We start from the raw sequence: 12954 nt of genomic DNA on the forward strand, positions 1-12954 counted from the left end.
GGCGGCTAAGCCGAGGAAATGCACCTCTTTAGAGTATTTAGGGTACCAAACAGAGCCAGCGGCGCGACAACGTTGATGGTGGAGCACCGGAGCCAAGGAAGGAGGCCTTGCTAGGGTAGCTCATCAGGGTCGGAGGGACTTTAGGTGTGAGGCCTGATCGCGGGCAGCGACGACACCCACCAGACATGACGAGCCGGAGGCCGCAACAACATGAAAGTGGTGGCATTGACGGAGGCGAAGTCAGATAGAGGAGGTTGTGGCGGTGGCTTGGGGAAGAAGAACGACGGTCAATAACCTCCTTTTCGAAAAAAATAGTTGGGTCAATGGTTCACAAAATCAATTGTGAATTCACGACTCGAAAATATTAAAGGTTGCAATTATCTTATACTAGGGTCTATTTAATCCGTTCATGAATATATGTGCGATAATTATGTAAAAGTACATATAGAAGTCTAATATGAAAATTGGATGGTACAGCTCAATAGCTCCTGCTTGTACAACACACACCACGAGACTAGTCCTTTGTGATGGGTCATGTTTGCTGAAACTAGACACCAAAGTCCAGGATGGTACATATGAGTTCCACACCTAGAATGCATGCTAGCTAGCTCTTGATGAGAGAGAAATAAAAGGAGGGAGAAAATCTTGTAGGTAGCTAGAGAGAAGATCTAGACAAGAGAAAGAAAATAAAAGGGGGGGAGTGGGGGAAAAGCTGTGCGTGGGGGCTGTGCTGTGAGGATAATGGAAGTGGGAGGTGGGTGTCCCTCCTCCACTGCCTCATTTCTCTTTCTCTCTCTTAAAGACTTAACCAATCGGTCTCTCTCTCTATCCATCCATCCCTGCTTTTCCCTTTCAGCTGGAGGAGATCTCGGGAGGAAAGATATATAGTCCAGTGTCGTCTCTGTAGAGAGCAAAAGGGAAAGGAGCTCGCAGCAGGTACTTAAGCACTGACATGAGTGATCTCATGGTCCAGAGATACCCTCCTCCTCCTCCTCCTCCTCCTTCTTGTTCCTCCTTCCTCTCTCTTCCCGCCTCTCTCTAGGATCTTCACCTCTCATGCTCTTTTAGAGAGAGAGAGGGGGGGGAGAGAGAGATTACTTATATGCAAGCTGTACGCACGGCTAGCACGTGTGCATGCAGGCAGAGCTGCATCGATTCTTGAGGTAAGCTCATGATGTGTGCCGGTTGCGTTGACATCTGGTTTCTTTGTTAAATCACTTGATGAAGATGGGTACCTTCTCTTTTTCCTTATTTTTATAGTTTGTTGATACTGATGCCTATTCCACACACACAAACATCTCTCTCATCCTCTCTTCTTCCAGAGCTTTTGAGCTTAAGCTAGCTAGAGTATTGGAGTTCTTCCATGCATACATGCCATGCAGCTGCTTACCTCTCTTTCCTCCCCCCCCCCCCCCCCCCTGTGTCTTTCCTCTATCTATAGATCCAATTTTATTTTCCATGACAAATCATCCGAAAATTTTAAATCACTGCCCTGTTTTTTTTTCATCTTGTTATATATATGTGTTCTTAAGTTCTTGGCACTTCTTTTTGACAGGTCAAAGCCACAACAAGCAGCACTGAAGAAGATATATAATTGAAGAGAGAGAGAGAGAGAGAGAGGGGGGGAGATTTATTTCAAGAAGAATTTCAGTTAGTGCACAAGTGCACATACGGACGTAGCAAGGATTTTGCCATCGACCGGTCTACATAGGTGCCGGCGATCACGATGGCAGCGTACTACCACGGCGGCGCCGGCACGGACATCCATCAGGCCGGCAGCGACGGCCTGCAAACACTGTACCTCATGAACCCAAGCTACGGCAACGGCAGCTACGGGGACGCCGGGCCCTCCGGGGCCAACATGATGCTCCTCAACTCAGCGGTGAGCTCCATGACCCCGGCGTCCTTCGGCGGCCACCAGGCGTCGCCACCGCCGGGGCAGCACTTCGTCGGCATCCCTCTCCAGGCGCCCCCCTCGGGCTACAACCTGTGGACCCCGGCCACAACAGGCATCGCCGACGTCATGTCGCCGCCGACGCAGCAGGCTCATGGCGTGAGTGCCGTGCTCAGCCTGTCGTCCCGCGAGACGCCGCCGGTCACGGTGGCCTCCATCGCCGGCGACGAAGGGAGGTACCACCTTGGGGCGTCGACCGCGGCGTCGCAGGGGCAGGTGGTGATGAACTCCAAATACCTCAGGGCGGCGCAGGAGCTGCTCGACGAGGTGGTGAGTGTGAGCAAGGGCGTGGACGACGTGGACACCAAGGCGAAGAGCGCTGCGTCGGTCAAGAAGAAGGAGGATTCGGAAGGCCTTTCCGGCGGCGGCGGGGAGGAAGGCGCCAGCGGGGCCAAGGGCGGCGCGCCAGCGCCCGAGATGTCGACGGCGGAGCGGCAGGAGCTGCAGATGAAGAAAGGCAAACTGGTTAACATGCTTGACGAGGTCAGTAATTAACCTACGTACACTTTAATGAATTACTACTTTTGATTCTAACTTTTAATGTTAAGAAATGTCCTGCTTTATACAAATATATTTTTACCGATGATTTCATAGAGAATTAATCTCTCGTTTTTTCCTGATCATATCACCAATTGCTGCTTAGGAATTGTTGATTTTTTTTTCCTCTGGAAAACAAGGCATATTTGACAAATAAACCTGGCGATTTTGGTAGTGTCTGAACATTCAACATTGCCCTCTGAATACGGCAGTGTTAGATTGATGATGTTTCTGATATTTCCTTGCCTCTATAATTCGAGAAAGTGTTATTGAAAGTATATGGGCCATTTGCTTTTCAGCTATGTTTGTTTTGTTGCTTCTTTTTCTGAAGTGAGTGACACACAGTTGTTGGGGTAGCCAAGCAGGCCTTTGATTTGCTGGATATTCCTCCTCCCTTTTTCCTTTTCTAAATTAATTACACCTGTTTTGTCAGCTTGCACCAACTATATATTCTCTTCGGATTTTTTTTGATAAACACCGTCCAGTATTGTCTTTTAATTAGAAAGCAGAATTACAGCCACAGTTAATTAACGGGCAGCTATTATTAATTTAGAAATTTACAAATCAGCTGTGGTAGTAATTAAATAAACGGAAATTATGTGTGATAGAGATTATAAAAGTGACAAGTCTAGCCAGTCTTTAAAACCAACAAGTGGCTATAGTCTTCTATTTTCTTCTAGAGAAGAAATTAAGTAACAAGCTAGCTAGCTAGCTAGTGGCTAAGTATATATCTTGGTGATAATATTAACTAATACTTTGAGATAAGAAAAAGCACTCATGCACCTATAAATTACAATTCTTTCATGGTGTTGTTTGTTGAGGCCAGTACGTACAAGCCACCTTTAACTTTGTTGCCTGATCAAATATGTGTCTCTTTTTGTATTCTCTCAATAGCTTAATTAATACTACAAACATATGCTATCAGTACAGAAGGTAGATAGGCCCTGCTTTTCCTGGCTGGTGCTAGCTTCTTCACAAGCCAGCAAAGCCAGTTTGGCAGCCCGGCTTTCCCTCATGCTTTGAGTTTTTCTTCTTCTAATTCTTTTTAGGGAGCTTTAGTTTGTGTTTTCTCCATATAAATAAGAAATGCAGTGTAGCATGCTTTTGATAAAATCCACTTGATTCTCTCAGTCTGACAAGACAATCAATCGTGTTTATGATAAACACAATCCAAAGTAGTACTGTACTAGAGAGTGGTTGTGGTGGTTAACACTAGTAATCAACCCACTAATTAGTACACGAGCTAATCTCTGTACTGGGATCTAATGTGGCTGGCGATGGCATGGCATGATCAGGTGGAGCAGCGGTACCGGCAGTACCACCAGCAGATGGCGTCGGTGTCGTCGTCGTTCGAGGCGGTGGCCGGCGCCGGGTCGGCGCGGACGTACACGGCGCTGGCGCTGCGCACCATCTCGCGGCAGTTCCGCTGCCTCCGCGACGCCATCGCCTCCCAGGTGCGCGCTGCCAGCCGCGCCCTGGGCGAGGACTGCGACGCCGAGGGGCTCGGCGGCGGGCTCGGCGGGGGTCGCGGCGTCGGGTCCCGGCTCCGGTACATCGACCACCAGCTCCGGCAGCAGCGCGCGCTGCAGCAGCTGGGAATGATGCAGAGCAGCGCGTGGCGCCCGCAGCGGGGCCTCCCCGAGCGCTCCGTCTCCATCCTCCGTGCATGGCTCTTCGAGCACTTCCTCCACCCGTAAGTGCTTCACACATGCTCTCCTCTTGTACTACGTACTACTTACGTACTTCGATGACTTCAGCGCCATTTTTTTTGTTGCCATGCATGCATGCAGCTGTGCAGTGCTTGAATTGTTTCGGATTATAAGGTTGGTTTTGCATCATGCATAATGAACGTACGGGCAACCTAGCTAGGTGTATTTTTTTTTCTTTCTTTTTTTGCGGGGAGCTAGGTGTATTGTACAGGTGAACTCCATCGATAATTGAACTACAGTAGTACTCCCTCTGTTCCCAAATATTTGTTTTTCTAGATATTTCAACAAATAACTACATACGAAGTAAAATGAGTGAACCTATACTCTAAAATATGACTTCATACATCTGTATGTTGTAACCATTTGAAATGACTAGAAAGACAAATATTTGGGAACGGAGAGAGTAATTAAAAATGCATTTCTCTCTCTGTCACTGACGTGGTACAGATAGAGTGAGAAATGATGATGCGGTACTTGCATGAGAGACATAGACATAGCACGAGATACACGGCACACACACAATGCTCATGATGCGTTTTGCATGCAAACATGCACGCATGGCACCTCCATTCGTACGTGCGTACGTACGTGCGCGCCCAAAACCGGCGGGTACGTACGTGCTCGGCGCCCTCGTGTCGCACTCCCGTTGGTTGATCGGATCGCCCTCTCATCATGCAGATACCCCAAGGATTCGGACAAGATCATGCTCGCCAAGCAGACCGGCCTCACCAGGAGCCAGGTACAAAAAATCTCAACCATCCTTCTTCTGTTTGATCCAGTTACAGCATATAGTATGTTGTTATTTTTTACTGTTACCGCGGCTTTGGTTTGATCCGTGAGAGTTTTTGCAAAACCATTATCAGGTGTCGAACTGGTTCATCAACGCGAGGGTGAGGCTGTGGAAGCCGATGGTGGAGGAGATGTACCTGGAGGAGACCAAGGAGCATCAGCAGCAGCAGGACGGCGGCGACGACAAGGGGAGGCCGTCCGGGTCCGGCCCCGCCGGAGGAAAGAGCAGCAGCAACGCGGACGGCGTGGACGACGGCACTCCGAGGTCCATGGCCAGAGCGGCGGCTGGGGCCGGGACGTCGGAGGGCGGCGGCACCGTCCAGGCGTCCTTGCTCGAGCTCGCCGGAGACCACCAGGCGCACGCGGGGTTCTACGACGAGGAGGGTGAGGATGGCGGGTTGCGGCGCGGCTTCAAGAAGGCGAGGGCGGCCGACCTCGAGCAGCAACCGCCGGCGGCGTTCGACTTCGGCGCGTTGCACCACGCGCAGGCGGCCGCGGCCGCCGCAGCGAGGCAGCAGCACGACGAGGTGAGCCACCGGGAGCTGCTCATGAAGTTCATGGAGAGCGGCGGCGCGGCGGGCGCGAGGGACCACCACCACCACCAACAGGACGAGGACGGGGCCGGCGGCGGGTACTCCCTGTTCGCGCCGGGGCCGTACGGGCAGTTCGGCGCCGACCAGTCGTTCGCGTTCGCCGGGGCCGGGCAGCACGGCGGCGTCTCGCTCACGCTCGGCCTCCCCCACGGCGCCGGCGACCAGACGGCGTTCCTCATGGGCGGCGGCAGCAGCAACGGCGCCGACAGCGGCGGCAGCGGCGCCGCTGGCTACGACATGAACATGCAGACCACCAAGTCCTTCGCGGCTCAGCTCATGAGAGACTTCGTGGCATAGTATGAATGCATCATGCATGGTATACCACTACTATTACATAGCGCAATCCATTAATGAAATCCCAAAAAAAATCGATTAATCAAACAATTTAGGGCTTGTATAGAAATAAAAGGGTAAACGCCTAGGCATGGTTAGGCTGCCATTAATCCTAAGCCTCTCTAGGTCATTGGGGGTGTAATTATGTAAAGATGGGGACATTGTATATAGTTACTATAGGTTAGCTAAGGTAGTTAAAACCCAAACATTTCCAGTTACAAGATTTTATAGGGCAATAGGGGGATGGGGGGTATACGATACGTGAAGGGGTATATATATGTAAAACATTGGAATTGGGGATCTTGGAAGTGTATGCGGTATAGTTGGTTTATTGGAGATTTGAGTATTGTTTTTGGATACTGTACTGTAATGTAATGTAGTTATTGTAGTACTCCTCTTCACTACTTGTGTTCCAGTTCCATGGACGAAGAGAACAGATGCATGAGATGGCATATCTTGCTACCTTTAGCAACCAAAACTCATTGTTGTACCATGTTCATGTGATTTTCTTTCTCTTCTACAGAAAACAGTTCATTTCTTGCAGGAAAAATATTGTTGTGCCATATTTCTTTTCTTTTTTTTAGAAAAGGAGGATAACCAGACTGCATTATTGCGATGCACAAAACAGGTATCAGATAATGAAGGTGTTTACCTTCTTGGTCATGACTCATGAACAAGATAAGATGGTGGCAGAAGGTAATAAAAGGAACAATCATACCAAGTCTGGTGTTCCACCAGTAGAGATGTCATTGGAGAATTGCTGGACAGCACATCAACCCCAAAAATGTTGATAGACAACAAACATCTAGTGTCATAGAAATCTGATCACACAGCAAAATGTAGCTTCTCCCAGGTCACTGCAAGGAACCACTGGATCACATGCTAACAGTTCTATTTCTAGTTCAACGAAGACTTACAAAGGGATGGCTTTCCAGTTATCAACGCTACACAAATCAACTAAGGAATCTCCGTTCGGTACAAAATCCACTAATATACGGCAAAAGTAACAAGCAAAACTAAGATTGTACAAGCAATAGCACTGCCTAATTGATCATTAGCTGAATCAATGTTCCCGTCTTCGATGCATCTCACGTTAAGACTTTCTGCGACTCAGGGAGATGAAGGTGCACATTTGCGCAGCAAGGCGCCACCGGAAAGCAAGTGGCGCATTGGCAAACTGGCAATGCTAGTCATGGCAAAAGTGCGCAGATGCAGAATCTGAAGTGTTTTAACTCTGGTCCCACGCTGAACTGCTGCTCTTAGCACTTAAATGTTGATTGGCTTGAGGCTGAGGGCTCTCTCTAGTTGTCACTGGATACCACCTGTTGCCGGGATGACAGGTTGGCGAACCAAACCAAGGGGCATGTTTACACTGTTGGGATTCTCTGCTGCTCCGCTGCCATCACAGTTGGGTTCCAATAACCGTACAAGCGAGAGAAAGATCTCCATTCTGGTAACGTCCCTGTTTGCCTGTATGAACATTGAACAATTGAACATACACGATCAGTGTTATTCGTCGACTCCAACCAGCAAGTTAAAACATAAGCAAGGATTTATAGCGATAGAAATCCATTCAACAGGTGCCACTACAAAAATCAGCAGCAGCATTCTATAGCTCTAATGATGTGATGACCCTTTTTCAGAATTTAACTATATTACCTCAACAGTAAAGCGGGCCCAAATTTTACTTTTACGTGCTTCCATTACACCCCTCAGGATGGTCAATCCAAGTCCTTTGATGAAATCAGCTATCTCCAAGAAGATGCCTCTGTCCTCACAAATCATCTGCAGGAAACCACATGATGTCAACACATCTAAACGACATCTACATGCGATTGTTGGTAAACAATGAGACTGCAAAAAACAAGCAACAGCAGCATCTTGAACCATTACCTCCACAAGCATCTGACGTGGTCTGTCAAGATCCTCAACGATGATTGGACATGTCATAGACTGAGAGCCAACATCAAAGGCCCAGGTTGCACCACCTTCAAAGTAGTCTTTCCATACAGGACCGTTCTCACTGCCAAGTATCTGTATGAATACTCGACAACATAAGGACATCTTTCAATCTAACGAGTTACAAACTGTGCAGCTCAACCACAACAAACCAGCTTTCTTTCTATATAACCAAACAATAAAACGTATAGGCATGTGCATACCTTAGATTCAGTAGAATCCTTGAGCTTGTCTGCATGCTTTGTAACGCTTTGCAAGAAGAGCATGTGCTTAACTGTCTTCTCCAACAAAGCATCAATGCTGCACTGCTGACACAAATGAGATAACATTGATATGACAACAATGCAACTGCTCTGGAGTTCACGTGTGCAAAGTACAAATTTTCATAATAGATTAAAATCAGCAGGTCTACAAGAGGATACCTTAGCTCCATTAGGCACCATTTCTCGGAGCTCCTTTATACGATCCTGTATCAGCTGTCGATCCTTTGGCCGTGCCTTAGAACTCTCTCCAGGTCGAGATCTCTTTCGATTTGACTTGCTTTGTGTATCAAGGCCTTTGCTGTTAGAAGCTGATGCACTTTCACATTTCATGTTCTGACCATTCTCAATCCAAAGACGTATCTGGGATTTCTGTGCTCCATTATTTTGGGAAAGACAACCATCTTCAGTCTTATCAAAGTAATATGGTTGTCTAACAATCTGTGTGGACTCATTCTTGATTACCGTTGAAGGAATGCCAGAGGAGTCACATTGCTTTAACTCTTCCAAACCAAAATGAGAAATGTTTGGAATGTCAGTCAATGCAGTCTTGCAAGAAGCATTGTCATCAGAACTCTGCTTACTGCTGGGGTTGACATTTGAGATGACAGCATCCAGTAATTGATCAGTATCAGTTAGTGAGAAGATCCCGGAACAGGGGAAGTCATTGTCTAGTGAACTGAAGAGTGAAGAAGAATCAAGACAAATCGAGGGTTCAGCTGCATCTCTGTCTAAGCTATGAGATTTTGCATCACAGGAGGACACCAAATTAGCATCCACATTATGACCCAACTGATGAAATTCAGAACCAAATATATCAAATAAGTCATTATCCCATGTTGGCTGCAAAAGCAATGAGTGAGCTGTCTCACTGGGCATAGCTGGCAACATGCAACCATCCACATTCTTCACACCTTGTGTGCTCACAGCAACACGTGTATCATTTGCTCTATTTGCATTTTGATCTTTCTGCATATGACCTGACCTACTCAATAGATTCTCTTGGGAAATGCCATTCAAGCAATTAGAAACCTGAGCATCAGATTGAGAAGATACAGGTAGAGCACTTTCAGATGACCTTTCTTGGCGCACCATTTTCATGGTGAATTCAGAAGATTGGGGAACATTACAAGAAACTGGAGGTTGCTTCTGCCGTAACATTCCTGAACTGGAATGGCTTCCTTGTTCTGATACTTGACTTGATGTACATAAGGTAGTACTGACTACTCCGGCACTTCCAGGGAGGAAACCATAACTCCCATGACCAGTAGTCCCTTGGGATAGGCCAACTCTTCCATGTGACAGCTTCATGTCACTAGTTTCATGCATAAAAGGATTTCGGTATAAAAGCGATTTTAGCAGTGCACTCCTTGCCAAATCTGCACCGCTACCAAATTCTAACTGTCCAATGGTGTTCATCAGCATTTGCTGTTGCTCCACTGATGCCAAGCTTGATGGGACCAAATCAGAACTTATTGCAGCACTCAGTGTATTACTTCCAAGTCGACTATCACAATAAGACGCTTGTTGTAAAAACATATCGTTAGGCTTGCCATAGACAATATGCTCTCTACCAGTTAGACCATTCTGTTGTGCAGCCTCAAACAAAGATGCATTTAGTGATTTGCTACTTGACGCAGTTGCGCTATCAGAGCGTCTGTATTGTTCACGCATCACTGGGAATTGACTGAAGGAATTGTCTGCGGCTTGGATGTTTGAGGCACCATGCAGAGGACGCGACTGATTCGAAGTACTTTTTACTGAAGCAGATGCAGCCATACTTGATCGCTGGTTCAGCTGAGAGCACAATTTCTTTGCATGCATCACAAAACTTGTGTTCTCCACAACCTGCGGAATCCAGAAATGATAGGTTATTAACTCAAATATATGGAGAATACAAATTCTAGCGAAGCCAAAGTGATGAACTGAGATACCATGATGAAACCCAACCATTTGATAAAAGACATGTACTATAATGGAAAAACTGATTACATGTCAACATTTCTAGTTATTCCATTGCAACAGAGAACATTCTGATTGCACCACTGATGAACATATAGAGGTATGTTCTAGCCACCCTTTAGCAGCATACATAAAAGGAAGCCATGAGTTTGCATTCTGATGGCACGTAAAAAATTCCAGGCATCATTGTTATTTAAAACTCCAATACTATCCGGTGCAGGAGTACAATATTTAGCATGATGCGATGGTTATATTCTTTCAAAAGAGATCTAGATATGAGATATTCTACCATAGTCAACAGCGTGACATACTGATGTTAGTATGTTATACCACACAGCTAACTCGAAACAATTAAAAACTTCAGACAGACTGAGCATTTATCCTATAATATGATATAGGGAACACGATTTCTCTACACTTCTAGCATGCATTTGAAGTTTGGATATCATACCACACCAGTAGAGCCTAATTGTAGCACGCCGCGTGGTAGGACAGGAATAATCGCAATAGTCTGCAGAACAAGAAACATTATTGAGTTCCAGATGCAAGCAAGGGTCAAATAATTTACCATTCACACTGTTCAATTCCACTCACCTTAATGCCAGCTCTGAACTGATAATGCATCTCAGAAGCAACCTATCATGGTGAGACTAGCGTAAGATCTCCAAAACAAAACAATCAAACAACAAAGATACAAGTATAACAAAGATAACTAATAGATCTCCATGCTAGTATTAGCATTATGGCGCACTCAAGACAGATCAACGTGCATTCACATGTATTCTTTTGCATATAACAGACTCATGTAAATATTCATTTACAGCTACCGTATCCCTGTGTCACTTATTTTCCAGTATGATGCTAGTCCAAAACCAAAAGCAGGCCACTGAGTTCCAAAAGCTCGAGCAGAAGGTCCCCCCACAAGACTTATTACATGGATATAAATTCCCTGACCCGATGCTTTAAATGGTGGCCCGGCAAAATTGAACCAGAGAAAACGGAAATCGGTTAGCACTTGTACCATTTGAGAAGAAAGCAAGTACTACCTCGGATGAGAGCCCGTGATCATCCGCAGTACCATGGATGATCCATTGATGACTGCCAGTGAAGGCAACACGGCCGATGGTCCTGAAAGACACAATCGCAGCAGCCATTATTAATCGAAATGGCAACCAACGACCCGGAGGAATGCATTTGTCTCATTTGCATCAACCAATGGGAAATGGTGGAGGAATCATGAAACTGCATCTGACCAAAAGATGGTGAAACAGGGATGAAAAAAGGAAATATGGCATCGCTATGCTTTGCTTACCCTTCTCCCACGACATGAACCTGCTCGGCCATGTCCTTCCGAACGAGTGAGCAAATGCTGTCAACAGCAGCAGAACACCCGAGCTCAGCGGCCCTGGCTTGAGAAGCCTCAGATCCGGCGGGGCATGGCGTGTGGCCGCAGTAGCCGTCCTCCCACACCAAATGCCTGCACATATCCAAGGTGAAAAATGCAGGTAAGAAAACAACTAAGAAGAGGGACCAAATTCCTGAAGCTGCAAGTAAAATAGGAAGCCAAGTTCAGGGGACGAAAATTGCAAGATAAATACACACACAAACTCCTAATAAGTGCCAAGCCATCAGTTCCGAGCTCAAACGCTCCATTGCTAACGAAATGATGAGGAGCACTAGTAGCTACTACTTGAATCTTCCAGTGTCAAACTAGCACACGAAATCCCGAGACTGGCAAGTCAGGGAACAGAACAGAAGAAACAGCACAGAATGTTGAGATGCAAGTGGAGGAGGAAACAGAGGAGGTGGCTTACACGGGGTCGGCGGCGCCGATGGCCTTCCAGAAGACGGCGTAGGACCAGCCGATCTCCTCGCAGAGGCGCCGCAGCGCCTCCCCGACCGCCATCCGCGCCACGAGGCAGGGTCAGAGTCAGAGTCAGAGTCAGTCAGACGGCACCTTGCAGAGGACGGCCAAGAAGGAAAACCCTAGCACGCCGGCCGCAGAGGCCCGCCGCCGCCGGCGGCGCGAGGACGAGAGGAGAGAAGCAGGAGGTGGGTGAACGAATGAGCGAGTGCGAGAGGTAGCAGCAGCAGCAGCGTGAACGAAGGGTATCTTAGGCGCCGCGGCAGCCGGCCCGACCGGCCTGCTTCGCGCGGAGACCGCCGCCGCCCCTCCTCACCGCCGCCGGAGCGCCGCCTCCCCTCCTCCTCCGCGCCGCCAGCGCGAGGGCAGCCATCGCGCCGTGACGTCGCGCCGCGCTGGAGGACCCCAGCTGTCAGAGCCCGCGCTGGCTCCTCGGCCTCGGGTAGACGACGAGATCGGCTTTGTCCGCTAGCTGCCCGCCTGCCTGCTGCGCCCTCCCCTTCACACTGTGTGCGCCCGCGAGCGACTGCGAGAAGAGTAGTCCTCTCTCTCTCCCTCTCTCTGGGCTCTCTCTGGCTTTGGTGCTCTCTTGTGCTCTGCCGCCCGCTTTGTTTACCACCATCATCTTTTCCATCTTTTTACACCCTTGGCGGCTCCGCTCCCGAGGCGAGGCGGCCACCATTCCCTCCCTCCCTGCACTGGACACAGAGGTGGAGGGTAAACTGGGAATTCATTCACCCCGACCGCATCACGGCTCCACCATTCCCTATTCGTCCAGGCTAGGAGTATTTTACTGCCAAGGGAATCATTCACGAAATGGCGCCATTGTCGATCGCCGAGCAAATTTAGAGACATAGGAGCACAGCTTGCAAATTCATGACTAAGGCGTTCTCATATGTTTCACAAGTATAATTATGCTCAAGTTAGATACTAGTATAAGGAATTAGATAGAATATGTTTAAACCGTGTATGACCTGCCCTCTACTTCAAGTCT

The 12954-nt window shown here is 47.9% G+C and overlaps 2 protein-coding genes across 4 annotated transcripts; one reads left to right on the forward strand and one right to left on the reverse strand.

Moving 5' to 3' along the window:
• The first annotated feature begins 815 nt into the window (after positions 1 to 815).
• Positions 816 to 6336, forward strand: LOC125550960 (BEL1-like homeodomain protein 1). 2 transcript variants are annotated; one of them, XM_048714104.2, is made up of 5 exons: positions 816 to 936; positions 1556 to 2437; positions 3787 to 4184; positions 4879 to 4939; positions 5064 to 6336. In XM_048714104.2, exons 2-5 carry the CDS (start codon positions 1727 to 1729, stop codon positions 5877 to 5879), a joined length of 1986 nt encoding a protein of 661 aa, XP_048570061.2. In that variant the 5' UTR covers positions 816 to 936; positions 1556 to 1726; the 3' UTR covers positions 5880 to 6336. The 2 variants fall into 2 exon arrangements, with proteins under 2 accessions (XP_048570061.2, XP_048570060.2); XM_048714103.2 differs by having other exon boundaries at positions 866 to 1163.
• A 437-nt stretch (positions 6337 to 6773) lies between these two features.
• LOC125550959 (transcription factor LHW) lies at positions 6774 to 12599 on the reverse strand. Of its 2 annotated transcripts, none has more exons than XM_048714101.2 (10): positions 11911 to 12599; positions 11409 to 11573; positions 11143 to 11224; positions 10691 to 10732; positions 10548 to 10607; positions 8297 to 9982; positions 8078 to 8182; positions 7809 to 7949; positions 7575 to 7700; positions 6774 to 7385 (listed from the first exon to the last, which is right to left on the reverse strand). In XM_048714101.2, the coding sequence occupies exons 1-10, from the start codon at positions 12000 to 12002 to the stop codon at positions 7224 to 7226; spliced, it is 2661 nt and encodes an 886-aa protein (XP_048570058.1). In that variant the 5' UTR covers positions 12003 to 12599; the 3' UTR covers positions 6774 to 7223. The 2 variants fall into 2 exon arrangements, with proteins under 2 accessions (XP_048570058.1, XP_048570059.1); XM_048714102.2 differs by having other exon boundaries at positions 8078 to 8179; positions 11911 to 12597.
• Positions 12600 to 12954: the final 355 nt, after the last annotated feature.

This window comes from Triticum urartu, chromosome 4A, assembly GCF_056163025.1.
Source record: "Triticum urartu cultivar PI428250 chromosome 4A, HENAU_Tu73, whole genome shotgun sequence".
Lineage (NCBI taxonomy): Eukaryota > Viridiplantae > Streptophyta > Magnoliopsida > Poales > Poaceae > Triticum > Triticum urartu.

Coding starts and splice junctions, on each gene's coding strand:
- LOC125550960 (XM_048714104.2), top strand. CDS start 1,727: ATGGCAGCGTACTACCACGGCGGCGCCGGCACGGACATCCATCAGGCC. Junction 2,438..3,786: donor TGGTTAACATGCTTGACGAG/GTCAGTAATTAA, acceptor TGGCATGATCAG/GTGGAGCAGCGGTACCGGCA. Junction 4,185..4,878: donor TTCGAGCACTTCCTCCACCC/GTAAGTGCTTCA, acceptor CTCATCATGCAG/ATACCCCAAGGATTCGGACA.
- LOC125550959 (XM_048714101.2), bottom strand. CDS start 12,002: ATGGCGGTCGGGGAGGCGCTGCGGCGCCTCTGCGAGGAGATCGGCTGG. Junction 9,983..10,547: donor AATTAGGCTCTACTGGTGTG/GTATGATATCCA, acceptor TGGATTCCGCAG/GTTGTGGAGAACACAAGTTT. Junction 7,950..8,077: donor AGGATTCTACTGAATCTAAG/GTATGCACATGC, acceptor GTATTCATACAG/ATACTTGGCAGTGAGAACGG.